General features: G+C 41.1%; 1 protein-coding gene across 2 annotated transcripts in view; it reads left to right on the top strand.

Moving 5' to 3' along the window:
* Positions 1-16118, top strand: part of KCNJ6 (potassium inwardly rectifying channel subfamily J member 6) — a 114743-nt gene that overhangs the window by 49369 nt on the left and 49256 nt on the right. The window contains exon 2 of one of the 2 annotated variants that reach the window (XM_082221349.1): positions 1208-1270. The exons of the other annotated variant lie outside the window; for it this stretch is intronic. Within the exon in view, the coding sequence (XP_082077475.1) occupies positions 1246-1270 (25 nt within the window). The 5' untranslated portion in view covers positions 1208-1245. The remainder of the gene's footprint in view (positions 1-1207; positions 1271-16118) is intronic. 2 annotated transcript variants of the gene reach the window in all.

Genomic DNA, 16118 nt, shown 5'->3' with positions numbered 1-16118 from the left:
TCCCCCAACATAAACCTGACAGAACAGTATAATTACTGAAGCTAAACTAATATCCATATCTGCTCGGCTTCTGTGTTAAAAGATAAGAGCAAACCAGAGATTAGGGAATGAGATCCCAAAAGGAAAGCTGGTTAACAGGAAGGGAAAAAACCCTAGACCCTTCTGAAAGGTTTTGCTATTTTTAAAGATGCAGGCAATGCCATTTGTTTCTCCTGACTCAGAAAATGGTCTGGAGACACCTGGTGTAATTCTAAGTGGATCTGGCCCCACAAGCTGCCTCAGAGGAAACATGATGTTAGGGGGGGGTAGATTAAAAAAGCAGTATCCGTATCATACATTTAAATCCCTTTTATTCCACTTTTAACAGTCATGACTTTCAGGCCAACAAATCCTGGGAACTGTATTTATCACAGAGGTACTGCTCCAAACACCCCCAAAAAATCAAAGTTCCCATGGTTCTTGAAAGGGGTAGGAGGAGCCATGACTGTGAAAGTGATATAAAAGTAATTAAAAGATATGGAATGGATGTGAAAATAGAGCATGGTACAAGTGTAATAAATAAATGTAAAAAGGTAGATGACAGAGTAAAATACACCACAGCCTTAGACCACAATCACACCATACATTTAAAGCACACTTCAAAAACGATTTGCTATCCCCCAAGTATTCTGGTAGCTGTCCTTTCTTAACGGTGCTGAGACCTGTTAAGAGACCCCTATTCCCCTCCCAGAGCTACAAATACCAGAGAATTTGACCATCAATTCCTCTTCACAGGGAACTCTAGGAATTGTAGCTCTCGGAGGAGAATAGGAGTCTCCTAACAACTCTCAGCACCCTTTAGAAACTGCAGCTCCCAGGATTTGGGGGGCGAGAGCCAGGAGTGCTCACAAAGGTGTCATGGTGCTTTAAATGTATGGTGTGAATGTGGCCTTACTTCCATTCACTGTGACAAAGATTGTTTAGAAAATGGATTATAACCCAGTGGCATAGTTCTTTTTTAGCATGCAAAAAGCCCACATTTTTTAGCATGCAAAAATCCTTGGCATCTCCAGGCAGGGCAAGGCATGTCCGCTGTCTGAAGTCCTGGAGAGCTATGTTGCCGGTTAGTGCAGATGATACTGAGCCAGATAGACCAAGGGTCTGACTCAGTATAAGGCAGCTTCCGGTATGCATATATTATTTTTTATTATTTTGTTTCTTTCTCTAGGAGAAGCTCGAGAGAGAGAGGGAGAGAGAGACAGAGAGATGGCCAAATTGACAGAGTCAATGAGTGAGTACAAATAGGAAGTTCAACTTCTTGGCTTTTTCTGCCTATTATTATTATTATTATTATTATTATTATTATTATTATTTAGAAAAGATTCCTTCCTGCAGGCAGTCTTCATCCAGGTTCTACTTCATTCTCACTTCCATTAAATGAATCCAGCCTCCCCTCACAAAGGCTGGCATCCTCTCAGTTATATGTGTGCTGTGACTAAATTCTAAAATGATAAAAAGTTCTGGAGTTCAAAGATATGTGGGAGTCACATCTCCTCATCCAAAATGGAGGCAGACTGGCTGTAGCTACAAAATAGTTAGCAGTGAAGTCACTCTGACACATTCACAGAATACCTACCAGTATCTGTACTGGGGATGCAACATTGTGCAATCAAATAGGATGGGATTCCCTTTCCTCTCCTCACCAAGCAGTCTCTGTGCACCCCATATCTTCTCAGGAGGGGATGCACAGGGATTTCAGGGGGAGTCCTGCTTCTTCAAGTGGAAGTCCATTGTGCAATTGGGTCACCACAATTAGATATCATCCACTGTAATGAATCTGCAGTACCAGAGCAAAACAGTCACAATACATGTTCTGGGACATGTTCTTCTTTTTTCTGGGACCTGGTTCAAATTCACTATAAATGACCTTGGTTTACATTATTTTTTATTACTTTAATGCATGTGTCATTCTAAGGATGGGGAAGAAATTCCATTCAAGTCTCATTTGAAGGCAAACCTATCAAATTCACACTTTCTGAAGCAATATGTGACCTGAAACACATCTAACTTTCAAAATACACACTTACCTGAATTTTGTTGTTCAGTTCTCCAACCAAACAGTATTTACAAAAATGCATAATTAGGGGGAAGGGTGCATAAACGTGATTATATTGGTGTTAATAACACAAAAATGCATTATATTAGGGGAGGGTGCTTGCAAAAATGTGTACTTTAGTTAAAACAGCATATTAAAATGTGTTTGAGAAATTCACACTAAAGGATGCTGATTATTTTCAAGAGGATTTTCGCAAATTGATGCAAAATGTAGAGAACTGAGAAACAGAGATAGCTGAAATTGACAGATTCTTCCAACCCTTTTCACCACACTGCAGTGAAACACAAAGCTATTAGCGTCACAGACGACAAAAAAAAAAAGATGTTTCACAGTTGATGGGTGCCTTAGTGAGAACTTCTTTGTCTTCATTCCATCCTGAAAATTTCAGGATGACTGATAGAACTCACAGAGCTGTGCGTCTCTATTGTATGAAAAAAGAAGAGCAAAATCTCAAATGAGAAGTGTTTTGAATTAAGTTAAAGCCAATTTGCAATGACGGGATGTGTGAGAGAACTACGGAATGACTGAAGCTAGACAAGCATTCATATGATTCATATCAGCAAGGTGCTGCTTCAAAGATAGCAACACAGGCAAAATGGGGGAAACAGATCCCAAAGACAGGACTTAACAAAGGTTTTTTGTTTTTCTTTGCAAGGCAAGAGCAGTCCTAAAACCACTTAAGCCATTGAAGCTGCACAGAAGTTAATGCAGCTCCACTGATGCACACAGTCTCAGAATCACTCTCTAAATTGTGGCATTTAGAAGGTAATTCAGTTGAAACATTAGCTTTTGCCTGAACACGTTGAGCTCTTGCTTTCAGCATGTTATGTTCAAGCTGTTAACTTCTCTTTGGAACTGAGCTAGAACACAGAGTGATTTTTAACAATCATTTTTACTCCTTGCAAAAAGCACCCTCCCCTTCTTGAAGATTCCTTCCCCCCCCCCAAAAAAAAAGGCTGTAAAGAGCGGGGAGGAAAGTAGTCACAGCATGGCAGCCCTTCCTAACAATCACCATTCAGAGTGAAGCAAAGCTGTTCCTTTATTCTGAATTGACTTTGCAATGTCACCATGCAACCAAATCTGACAAGCTAAGTCCATGTGGTGCCACAGCAAACTTTCATGCAATATTCTGAATGTATTACAATTTTGCCGACTTTATTACTTTTACAGGGACATTGAAAATATTGGATTTTGGTCACCGAAGATAAATGAAGCAAGACAAATTATATGGTACCTTGGTGAAAGTTTCAGGGAGGAATGATTTTGAAAGAAGCCTTTTTGATATGCAGAACAGCTGCTCACTGTGGATTAGTGCAGAAGTATAATCATTATGCAAGCTCTGACTCGGAGATAATATGAGCTGAAAGATACTCATGAATCGATAGCAGCAAAAATTTTCCTCATAAGAACTGGTGACTAAAGAGCAGTTTTCCCACTGCACTTTAAATACATATAGAAAACTTGTCTGCATGATTTAATACTTCTGGCAAGAACAAACAAGCATCACTGCAATTTATTACAGATTTTATAAAAATGATAAACCATATTCACTTTAATAACCTGAATTGGAATAACACTTTCCCCCATCACAAGATTCTACCTTGCTATGTTGCTTCTGTCATGCCAGTTCAAGTTAGGAGTATATTCGGCTGGTTGGCATGTTTCAGTGCTAAGAGTGATATTGAAAGCATATCAAGATCATTAAAACGGCAGCTGATGAGTTGGATGCAGAGCTGGTCGTGCTTAGATTCATTTATTGCAATGGTCTAAGCATGATTGAGTCTAGATCCAACCCAATGTGTATATTTGAATTCTATCCGCATAACATTTTCATGTCATGTGACCAGAGGAGAACTTCTCACTGAAAGGGACGGAGTATGAAGTCATTCACATTTTCTAACGTAACTCATGCCTAGATAATGCCCATGACTAATTGAGAAAAATCAAGGGTTGGATCCAGTGCTGCTCAAATGGTGTTCCACTCCCATGATGCAATTTCCCCTTCCTCTCCTCTGCCCACATTCCCCCAAAATCTTCTCCAGTCCCCTAACTCTCTGAAATACATCTTGAGAGTATGTGAGGGGACGCAGGGGAGAGCAGAGAAGAAGGAAATTCTGTTGTAAAAGTGGGAATGTGTTGTGTCAGCAGGATGGCAGTGTTGGATACAACCCCGACTTTATACATAGAATCAAATATAAGAGTTGATGGAAAGCAAATTAAAATATCAGGAGTCTTATCTTGAATTTTATCACAAGCAGATGCCAATATGGACAACATTGTGCCTCCAGGTGTTATTGGTACAACTGTCATAATTCCTGACCATTGGCCATGCTAGCTGGGCCAACACAAAACTAGAAGTGATTCACCCAGCCTAATTATCTCTATCTGGCTGTTGTTGTTGTTGTTGTTTGCTTGGATATATAGATAGACAGATACTGATATATTTAAGATATTTTAAAAATCTCTTTAACTTTTCATAATCCAAACTGGTGACAGCAGATCATTGAAATCTTGACGGATTTCAAGATTTAAATTTACTGTTTTCAGGTTATGAAATAATAACAGCAACAACAACAACAATTTAAATCTCACCCTTCCTCCCAAAAAGCCCAAATAAGTGTGATAATTAAAATTATTGGTTTGGTAATTCAAGCAGAAGAATGACTTTGCCAGCAAGTGATATATGCAGAATTTATGCAACCCAAGTTTCAAATTCAAAGGAAGCAGCTATTAAAATAGCTGATGTGATGGAAGCACAAGTCTCAATTAAGCACAGTTTAATTCTCTCCCCTCCCTGCCCCCTTGAATTACTGTATTATTTATTGGATTTTTTTTTTTAGAAGGTCAGAATGTCATTCTAATGGGGCAAAGTTTTGCAATGTGGTCAAATCTTTTTATATATATTTTAAAAATCACATTTTGGTGGCTAAAAACCTTGTGTAAAGATTACAGTTTTAAATTAAGCCAGTATCCAGTGTTACTATAGAAACCCCCATTTATGACATGTTTGCAGGCAAAAAGTCAAACGATGCATTTTAATGAGGGAATCGGGAGAACATTCCTTCTATGGAGAAATTTATTTTTTAAAAAACAACACAAAATTTCTTAATGATCTGGGAAAGGCAACCTAATTAATAGTCCTGTAAAACTGACATTAAATCCTGAAATGACATGTGCCATGTTAATTTTAAACAGTAGTCTCCACCTTGCAGATTATGTCTTAGGTACTGCAGGAGGTTGATGGATTGAGAAACATGTTTCCATGGAGATATATGCTGCTTTGCTGGTATTCCCTACAGAAAGTAAAGGGTTTCTTTGCCCCCTTCTCAGTTAGACAAATTAGCTATATATAGCAAGAGATGTTAGAAAACTGAAAACAGCAGTCTGCTGGGGGGGGGGGAGTGGAAAACTAGCATTTATGAGTCAAAAGAAGCACCACGTAACAGACTTGTTCAGGAGGATGGAGCAAGGAAAGAAGTATATATCATTTATTTATAAGCCATTTCTTCCTTCTTGAATGAAGAACAGCAGCAGAGGAAAGGCAGCTTTGCCTAAGAGAGCATTGCAGCTGCCAGTGGTTTATTCTGCATGAGCTGCTTTATAGCTGGAAGCAACACTAACAGCTAAAAACTTCTCAAGTGGGTAAAGAAACAAGGGAATGGCCTGGGGAGCAGAATTATCCATGTAAATCACAGCTTAAGTTCGAAATGCAAGCACGGCCTCCGCCCCGCCCCCCTCATCCTGGAATGTTTGTTTCCAGCATTCTATGAACAATGGGTTGCAATCCTAAACCAACTTATTAGGAAATATCTTCATGAACACAGTGGGGCTTATTCCTGAGCATTTGTTGGTTTTACTTGTTACATTCATACCCCCCCCTTTTTTTTGTTGTTCAAGAAGCTCGAGGTAGCATACATATTTCTCTTCCTCTCCATCTTATCCTCACAACAGCCCTGTGAGGTAGCTCAGGCTGAGAGGCAGTGCCTGGCCCAAGGTCACCCAGTGAGTTTCATGGCTAAGTGGGGATTTGAACTCGGATCTCTCCTAGTCTGACACTCTAACCACTACGCCACCCTGGCTGCTAGCTGCACCTAAGTCCCATGACTAATTCATGGCTAAGATGCCCCGATGATTTCAAAGGGACCTGACTTAGACTGAATTCAGCACAGCACCACCACCTCTCCAGCATCCTTTTTAGTGTGCACTAGCAGGGAATGCCTAGCACTGCCTGGGGATTAAAAGAAAACCTCTATAATTGTGTTTTAAAACACATAATATAGTGTGTGCGCACCATTCCCAAGACTTTGTGTGCTGGGGGAGATGGGCTTTAAATGTATGGTGCGTACACAGCCTTAGAAACATGAGAAGGAAATGGCCTTATACCAAATCAGACTGTCAATCTCTTGAGTTCAGTATTCTCTGGATTGGACTGGCAGCACCTCTCAGCTCAGTTGGTTAGAGCATGGTGCTGATAACGCCAAGGTTGCAGGTTCGATTCCTGTCTTGGTACAGACACATATTCCTCCAACTGCAGGCAGTTGGATTAGATGACCCTTGTGGGCCCTTCCAACACTACAATTCTATGTTTCTATGATTCTGCAGGGTCTCAGACAAAGGCCTTTCCTAGTCCTGTCTGGAGATGTCAGCAGTTGAACCACAGACCTTATGCACAAAAAGCATGTGCTGTACAACTGAGCGAAAAGAGTGAGGGAGAAACTGTGAGGCTGCCTCCTTAGTGGGCATTTCAGGTCAGCAATAGTCACTGTAGGAGAAGCAATGGAGATTAGTGGGAGGGATAAAGGTACCATGAGTCTCCCTTTCTCACTCTCATCCAAAGGAAAGGATGCAAATAACAATGACACAGATTTTTTTTGTCTAGACTTTTCTTATGTCCAGGTGCAACAGGTAACATATATTCAAAATGTCCCATTGTTTTATATAGTCTCTTGTTGTTTCAAACATTAAAAAATATTCCTATACTTCCTTGTAGAAAGTAATGTTCTGCTCAGAGGGAAGATCACAAAATGAGGTTACCACACACACACACACACACACACACACACACACACACACGCACACACACTTTTCAGTAAGACACTTTTGAAGAAACCCTTAAATTTGGCTGTTTCCAAAGAGATAGACAGAGCTGAAATCCAAATGTACACAATAAGAGGAAAAGCACTGCATCTGCATAAAAATAGCAGCAGTTTGCATAATGTGACATGTTGGCATCATCTTGGCACAGAATTTAAGCTTTCTCGAGGCAGAGAACTACCAGCCCTTGTGTCGGGTTGTGGAAGTGGGAATTATGAGGCCTGCCAGTTGAACAAATACTTGATCAGGGAAATCATCATCAATTATTTGATCAGGAGCTGTTCCAGAGGAGTAAATTGGCTGAAAGCAAAGGTTTTACAGCAATAGCAGTAGATGGGGGGGGGAGGAGAGAGAGAGAGAGAGAGAGAGAGAGAGAGAGAGAGAGAGAGAGAGAGAGAGAGAGAGAACTGAGGGATTTAAGGTCGGGCTTTTTCTGATAAGAAAATGTTTGAGTATTTAACTGTGCCATGAACCCATCTGGGACCCAGGACTTTAAAAACAGGCACGCCAAATTGCAAGACACCGCTGAGAAAAATCACAGCATTTCCATTCCCAGAATCAGCTGTTAGGCAACGTGCTATATTAGGCTCTGTCTGTTTGGTAAAGGAGACATATCAGTATGTCCCCACAGTGTCACTTCCCAGGAAAGAGTCAAAAGAAAATAAAAATATCACCAGCACAAATCTGGATGTGATGTGTGATGCCCCCCCCCCAAACCAATGAACATCCTCCATGAATGATCAACAGGAGGTAGAGAAGATTGCTTTTCTTTAAAGCAAAGGAGTTCTAAAACCAGCTCAGATGTTTTGGTGCCTATGGATTCTTGCAATGCCACTTGGGAGCTGTAGTGCCGGGGCTGGTGAGCTGGCAGTGGCACCTTGCCTAAACATCTGTGCAACAATCCTGTGTGTCATGAATCCTGGCAGCCCAGCTTGTGACTGCCTGGTGGAACCTGGAGGAAGAGATGCCCGCAACTCCAGCAGCATTGGCAGAAGCAGCCATCTCACCCACCAGGCATCAGATGGCAGCTTCCCACACTCACCCCAGATAAAATGTGCGTGCGCCACTCATTCCCCCAGTTACAAACCAAGTAAGAGTGACAAAATTTGTTTGCAAATTTCACCAGCCTCTCCAGTTAATTCATGGCTCAAGAAGCACTCATACAGCAGGCATCCACGGTGTGGAAACGAAAGAAGGACTGCCATCCCGATGTCTTTTCCCCACTACAAGCCCAGAGAAAGTTATTAGAAGGGTGACCTTTATTGAACTCTCATAATTAGGAATCAATTTTGAGTTCTTGCCTATTTGGGGTCATTAGAATTTGTAATCTGTCATGTAAATTGTTCTTTGGATGTGAAGTATTGACTGGCTGGATAAAGAGAATAGACAGAAGTGTGGGCAGTTCCCGCTTCAAAATCATTGTTCGTGGGCAGTAGCCACTTTCCAATTGTTTCAAGGTTTAATTTATCTTCCTTATAAAATCCAGAAAGCTAATCTTTGGCAGAGGCGATAAAATGCATGAACCATTTATTTTCTGTGTAAAGGTATCTGGAAACAAAGGGGGAGAGATGCATGCATTTGTGTTTGGTGTGTTCCTAAGACTTCTTGTGCTGGTTATAGGTTTTAGTGGGGAAATAACAGTGTGTTTAAGAGCTGAGCGAAATGGGCAGTTTCTTGGGCAGAAAAGAAAGAAACTAGCTGGGCACAATAAACCTATTTGTAAATAGTCTGTTAAGAACCCATACATTTAAGAGTTCCTGTTGTACCCTTCCAGTAGGGATTGTATTATGCTTCCTATCCTAGGAAGTGAGTTTAGGATGGGGCACACCACAACACCACAAACCATATTAGTTTAGTGTTGATTTTCAATCATCTTTTTGAGCTACCAACATACTTGGTGCTATGTATGACATGCTGAGCTGCATGCATTGAGAAAATAAAAAAAATAGGCCTTAGTTACAGCCTGGGGGCCAACCAACTAACTACAGTGTGCAGAGCAGTTTCCCCAAAGCTTGTTGACTAGAACCCCTCTAGGTACATGCTTGTTGACACTCTCAAAGGACAAAAAAGAATGTTGCAAGCCTTAGTGATCAGGTTTTACATAATTCCTATCCGGATATATATCTACTAGTTCCTGCTTACATTGTGTTTTCAATTCTGAGCTTTTGGGCAAGAGCAGTATTGCACAAAACCTCAATACTTTTTTTTTATAAAAAAAAAAACTTTTAAGAATGAAAAGGCTGATATACGTACAGCAAATATGCCTCCAGCATACAGGAGTTGGTGGAAACTGACACACCATCATCATTTGGACCACCAAAAACAAAATGTCCGGGTTGTGCTCAGGCAAGGAGCAAACAGGAGGGTATGTGGCCGTAGAGAACACTGATCGAGAACATCACCATACACACACACACACACACACACACACACACACCACTTAAAATATTTTAAAATCTCTCAGCAGTTTACATTAAAATAATAAGAAATAGAATAACATTTAATCAGTACTTTTTTCTGGGGGGATGCAGGGGTATGCATACCAACATTTTGTGAATCTAAGTTTGGCCTCATTGAGGGACAGTATTTCATTATGAGTAAGAGAATGAGAGTAACCCTAAACTTTTTTGGGGGGGGGAGGACTCCATTTAAAAAACTTTCCTAAATATTTGATAAAAATGAAGAAGAAATGATTATTACAAATAAAACAGACAAAAAAGGAAGAGTTAGCATCCAGAATAGCTTGGGTAAACATAGAAGTTTTAGAGAGGTGTAATTACTGTTTCCATCTCCTGAATTACCCGAGGGAGGACATTCCGGAGTCTGGGTGCTATAAGGCCCACCTCTGTGTTGTCACCAAGTGACAGTGAGGAACCACCCACCAAAACATTGTGTGACACTGTGCCCACACTTGCACTGCCTGCAATTTGAAATTGGGTTTATTTTCCTTATTGGGTTAGAACATGAACTTCTGGATTAAATGGGGGTGGGTGGTTTGGACTGGCATTTTGATGAGGTAGATAATATGTGGACACAACAAAAAGCATAAACACATGAGTAGCAGAGAATCCACAATAAAGCTCAGTGTGGACAAGCCCTTACTGTGATGCATCCTTCCATTGCCTAGAAGTAGACACCAGTGCCAGAGCTGACAGATCTCACCTAGCCAAATCACTAAAGGAACACCCATTAACTTGCCAGTCCAGGGCCATTTGCCATGCTAAATGTGGTGCCTGCCCTGTTCTTCAAAAGAAAGGTTGGTTCATCATCCTGGCTCGTACTTACCAACGGCTTTTGCCTCTCATGCACCCACTGATTCCTGTGACCCCTGACTTGCCTTGTGTACCAATCTTATCTAAAAATAAAAGTCTTGTGGGAAACTGAAGTTGGGGGTTCCAGTTCATCACTTGCTGGGGGGAGCCAGGGCAGGAGAGGAAAAACTGGATCCACCAGTATTTTTACATAATCTTCCATGTCACACTTAAAAGGAATGATTCTAGTTCTAATCACTTCTGGGCTTTTTAAAAAAATAAAAAAGACAAGAAAAAATAATTCAGGGGCAACATGTTTAATATGACATTTTGGGACTTCAATAGCACTGATATTCTAGAAAGACTAAAGTGATACAACTTTCATCTAGAGAAAAGCAATTCAAAGCCTATAATGCATATTTGATTTTCTTTTTAACTCTGTAGCATTTCTGACAATACTGAATATCCACCCAAACTATCTATGGGGCCTAGTAGGATCATTTCAGCTGTAACGTGGCATGTTATTTGATGCTGCTGTGATGAGCATTTGATCTGTCCAATCTAGTAACTGCTGGTGGGGTGGGGTGGGGTGGAGCTGCAGAGCTGCTCTTCTAACACTGGTGTTTCTGCAGCTTCCCTGAATGGCACTGGAGTGGCACAGAGTGCTGGTAAGGTCAGGTCTGCATGGACACATCGGTGGAAGTGCCAGATTGGCTCCACCCATGTGCTCACCATTGCCCTAACCCCAGCCACACGCTCACTTGCAAAACTGCTTGCAGGCTGCGACCAAATGACCAAATCCTGTGTGCATTTGCTTAAAAGCTAATTTAGGAACCTTGCTTCCCAAAAATGTGCTTGGGATCAAGGGATTGCTGTCTTCGGATTGGTTTACGCTGTTGTCCCATGCTGAATCTAATTTTGAATTCTCCCTTTATTCTTCCTGTGATGCTCTTTGTTCTAGTGCTGCACCTTCTGTGACACACACAAAACAGTACAGGAATAATTAAGGGGAAGGAGTTATAAGAATTGGAGAGAGCAGGCTGGAATGCCATTTTTCCACATGTAAATTTCCCCTGGATAAAGGCTCCAGCCTGATTCCTGAAATGAGAGTCTAAGGTCCTTATTCATGAGCTTGCGTCCTAGGAAATGCTCTCATGCTGCTATTTCAAGTGGACAAGACAGCAGAGGCCACGATGTGCCTCACAATGCCTGTGCAGGTGACACAAGTAATATTGCTGCAAAATTAATGTGTAGTTGATATGATATTGAACTAGAACTTGGAGATAGAACATTCACCATAGGACCAGGTGCAGATTGTACTAGCATGTCAGTGAATCCTAAACTGAGATGTATTTACAGTGCAATCCTGTGCATGTTTACTCACAAGAAATGGGGTCAACAGAGCCTGCTCCCAAGCTTTGACTTTGTGCCCTTCTGTTTAAACAAGAGTCCTCTTGTGGTGGCTAGCTGAATCGATTGCAAAATGTAATATTTGACTGCTGCCACATCAATATAAGAAGCTGCTCAGAGAGAACATGGCATTAGTGATCACCAAAGACAGACACATTTGCCTCCAAGGTCATGCCATGCGCATTTCTTTCTGTTATACTCTTTTTAAAGAGCAGCTAAATTACTTCCTGAGAGTTTTTCTAGTGTTCTGCCTTGGTCTATCATTAGCCATTAGGCTTGGCTGCCTACTTTAAACAAAGTATTTGTCACAAAATCTTAGTGGCTCTAGCCGCTCTCAAGAAAAGAATGTAACACGACATTCCTTGCTAACTTTTATCATACCAAGACATTGCTGTCACGGCGCATATAACAGAGGACAGGTTTTTCATAAGGAGGGGTTATCTGTGGTGCAGTGGAGAGTGAATGTGGGGAAGCAGCTCTTGAGAAAGCAGGGGTAATGGTGTGATCTGTTGACACACCAGGGTAATTGATGGACTTTTATTGCTAGTCAATGAGGCACTCATATTTTTCCATTCTTTGCAATAGATGGGCATAGAGAATAAGGGGAATGAGCAGGGGTTGGATACATCTTTTCTTTTCTTTGATTGCATTCCAATCTCAGATTAGCTGTTTAAACTGTAACTTTTTTGCAAGGTTTTTCCCCCCGTTTTGTTTTGGTTTTGCATTCCCAATGAGAAACTAAAGAGGTTGCATTTTAACTGGCAAGAAACCTATGCAATCAGAAGAACGTAGCAACAAGTTCAAAGGACCTTATTCCTAAGAAATATGGATAGCACTGCAGTCATACAATCCTAGTCAACTATGCATAGAATAACCTGATAAACTGGTCATTCTGCTATGTGCCGCTTCTATTCATGGTGTGTGTTTCGGGGGGGCAGGGGGAAGGGGAGGTGTCGATACAGCTGCTTGCATCTTTGGACTCCTCTTAGAGTGTAGCTATAGGGCTGTCATGATAAGCTACTGGGAACTTTAAAACACACGCACACACACCTCTACAACACTGTAAGTTATATAACAAGCAGAAAAGGAGATCACAGTTCAGTGAGAATCTTTGAGAGGTACATCAAGTAAAGCACCATACATTCTGACGGGATATATTTTGCAATCAGACATGTTTGTTATAGACCCATGGCACCTTAAACTTGGGTAATTTGGACAAAGTAACTGCTTTTGGGTTGCTGGGAAATCTGGTTCATCCTGTGGGGGAGGGTAAAATATTTCAATAATGTCAAATATTCCAGATGACAGGAAGTTGAAATTCTGGCAGTGTGAGCACATAAAGTAATCTGGGCTCCATGTGAGCCGCTGTGTTCCCTTTGGCAGCGCAAGTGCCTAAGAGCATTAAAGGTAATACATTGTTGCAACTGACGTCCAAGCCTGCAGGAGTATTTGTTTAATTAGGCAGGAGAATGAGCAAAGCCAGAGAGATAGAGGCTGCTCTCTTAGATGGCTTGCCTGCTGGGTTTTGATATTTAGAATTGATTTTTCTCCTTTAATGAAAAGTTAAGCATTTTGTGAAAGGGGGAGAGCAGGGAGGGGAGGAAATTATATCCCCTCTCCCCTTGATTCCACAGCAGGCCATCAGTGGGCAGAGTGCTTATTCATATGCTTAGGAGGAAGCATTCATAGGCTGGTTCCTTCAGGAATTGCCTGCTTCTACATGCATCTCGTTGTATAATTTGAATGTAGATATGTGCCTTACAAAACCTAATAGCGGGACTAGGTCCATTGTGGTGCTGAATATTCTACATAACATGTGGTAGCTGGTTAAGCAGAGTTATTCAAGATCACATCTACCTAGAGAAAAGTCCCTCTGCGACTGCCTCTGTAGGGTTGGGTGCAGACCAAGGAATGTACAAATTCCAGAGGTGAAGAACATGGTTCTGCATATAATATAGCATTGCTTGTTTCTGTGTTTTTTATATCCAGGTGTTTTATAGTCTAATAAGACTTATTAATTGATTGTCCAAATTATCTTCCGTGGAGAGGACACAGGGAACCTATGGAGAGATAGGCAGTCATACACACCTGCCAAACTCCATTTCAACTACAGGAAAAGCAACTGATGTATTTGACTTGTGCTGAGATCAGCTTATGCCAAAACGTTTTTCTAAATATACTCACACCCTTATTCCCTTTTGCTGAGGTGAAAATTACTATAAGGAACGTTGTTCTAAGGTTCAGCAATGCATATAAGCCAGTGGTTCCCAATTAGCTAAGTACTGTGGACCCCTTTGTTTTTCAAAAGCCAACCCACAGATCCCCTACTTCGGAAAATTCTAATAGTTTCTATGGTCATTTTTGTTAGGCAAATGGTGTTGCAGACCCCCTGGGTGGGTGATGTGGACCACCTGGGGTCCGCTGTCCACCAGTTGGGAACCACTGAATTGGAATCAAACACAATTGTCCCTCCTTATAAGAAAAGGCAGCTTCAGAGTGGGAGAATTGGAACAGAGAAATGGTGGGAGAAAACAGGTCCTTTCATCCTATGCCTGTCTACCAATTTCCTGCTGCAGTTCCCTTCTCTCAGCTGTTGCTTTTTAAGTTTTTGCGAGATTCCAGGCTCACTTGTGGAACCCAGCAGTGAGGGGACCAGCTCACAGAGTGGAGGGTTGGGAAAGGGTCAAGCATCTCTCTGCTTCCCACTGCCCCCTCCCACTGCTGCTACCCCTTTGGAGAAGAGTCTGTCTCAGGGCTTTGCCACATGTAGTCTATATAACATGTAGTTCCGACTTCAACAAGCACATATTGCAGCACAGGCTTACCCCTGGAAAGATGCCTCTGGAAAGAAAACGAATCACCCTCCCTCTGGTGGAGTCTTCTTTCTGTGTAGCCTTTGAAATTAAACATATACATCATGTTGTGTTAGTGGTTCTGAAACACAAGGCATTAGTAGAACGGCTTTATTTGAATAAATTGCTACCTTGCCTTCCTTCCTCACTCGCCTCATTATACTCTTCCCTGAGACCAATGACTCTCTAATTTCATTGGTCATGGATGATGGAGTAGGGCAACCGTTCTGCTAATTTTCTGAGCGTAAGAATACTACTTGCATTCCTTTTAAGTTTCAGAACTTCGCTGTGTGGCTGCTTCTGTAAAGTTCCAGACACATAATGGATTGATAAATAAATTGGCTTTAGCTTATTTGCCGTAGTGTTAAATTAGGCCAAATATGCTTTGCAAAAGTACCCATGAAAATGGACTCACAGTATGTTCAAGGTTTGCTTTCTAATTGGAGGCTCAGTAATCCACATGACTGGCCACCACAGGAGACCCTCTCGCTCCAGGCTGATACCTTCCCACATTGCAATTAATATTTACACAGACACATGTAGAGAAATCAAGAGGCTATGAGATGGAACACTTATTTAATTTCCATAGTTTGAGAGGCTAGGGAAAATGAGTCTTGTATTCTGTTCATACAATTCAAAATTACTCTGTTCGTTTATACACCATACATGTGAACAAATTACTATTCTGAATTCTATGGTTGAAACTAATCATGAAATTGTAGTTCAGTTTATTATGTTAAATGCATCTACTTTGAAAACCATTATATAGCCTATTATTTTACAGAGCAACAGACGTAGCCTCCGGATATTACACTATGTATTTATTTTGCTACCACAAAACATCTTATAAAAAAGGGGTTTGGAATGTGCTCTCACATCTCAGATGCCTTCTGGTGTTTTCAGTTTTTAGATGGAGCATTTCGTTAAAATCTCATTTCTCACATACTTTTATGGCTGCTGTACTATGAGTGTAAAAAGAAAAAAGTCTGATTTGGTATAAAATTAAGGGTCCAATCCAATAGCGTTTTTTAACATGTAAAAAGGCGACTATTTTTTATCCTTCTCATGTCAAGAATATGTAAAGTTCTTGATGCTTTAATAGAAATAAAGAGCAAATGAATCTGAACTTGACTACACATTGCACTCATTATGAGAACTGGCATCTTTGTAGTAAATTCTCGGAAACTATTGAAGCATCTCTTTACTGGCTGCAGCCAGCAAAAATTTTGCAAGGATCTTAGCAAACAGTCTCCTAACTATATCCGAGGCTACCCTTCCTGAATCTCAAAATGGTTTTCAACCTTCTAGGGGGACAGTGGACATGATTTTCACTGCTCGACAGCTTCAAGAAAAATGCAGAGAGCAAAACCAACCCCTGTATATGGCGTTTATTGACCTGCCTAAGGCCTTTGACAC

The sequence above is a fragment of the Podarcis vaucheri genome (genome assembly GCF_965113315.1).
Source record: "Podarcis vaucheri genome assembly, chromosome: 4".
Taxonomy (NCBI): Eukaryota; Metazoa; Chordata; class Lepidosauria; order Squamata; family Lacertidae; genus Podarcis; species Podarcis vaucheri.
The sequence above is the reverse complement of the archived record's forward strand: the minus strand, read 5'-3'. Positions and strand labels throughout refer to the sequence as shown.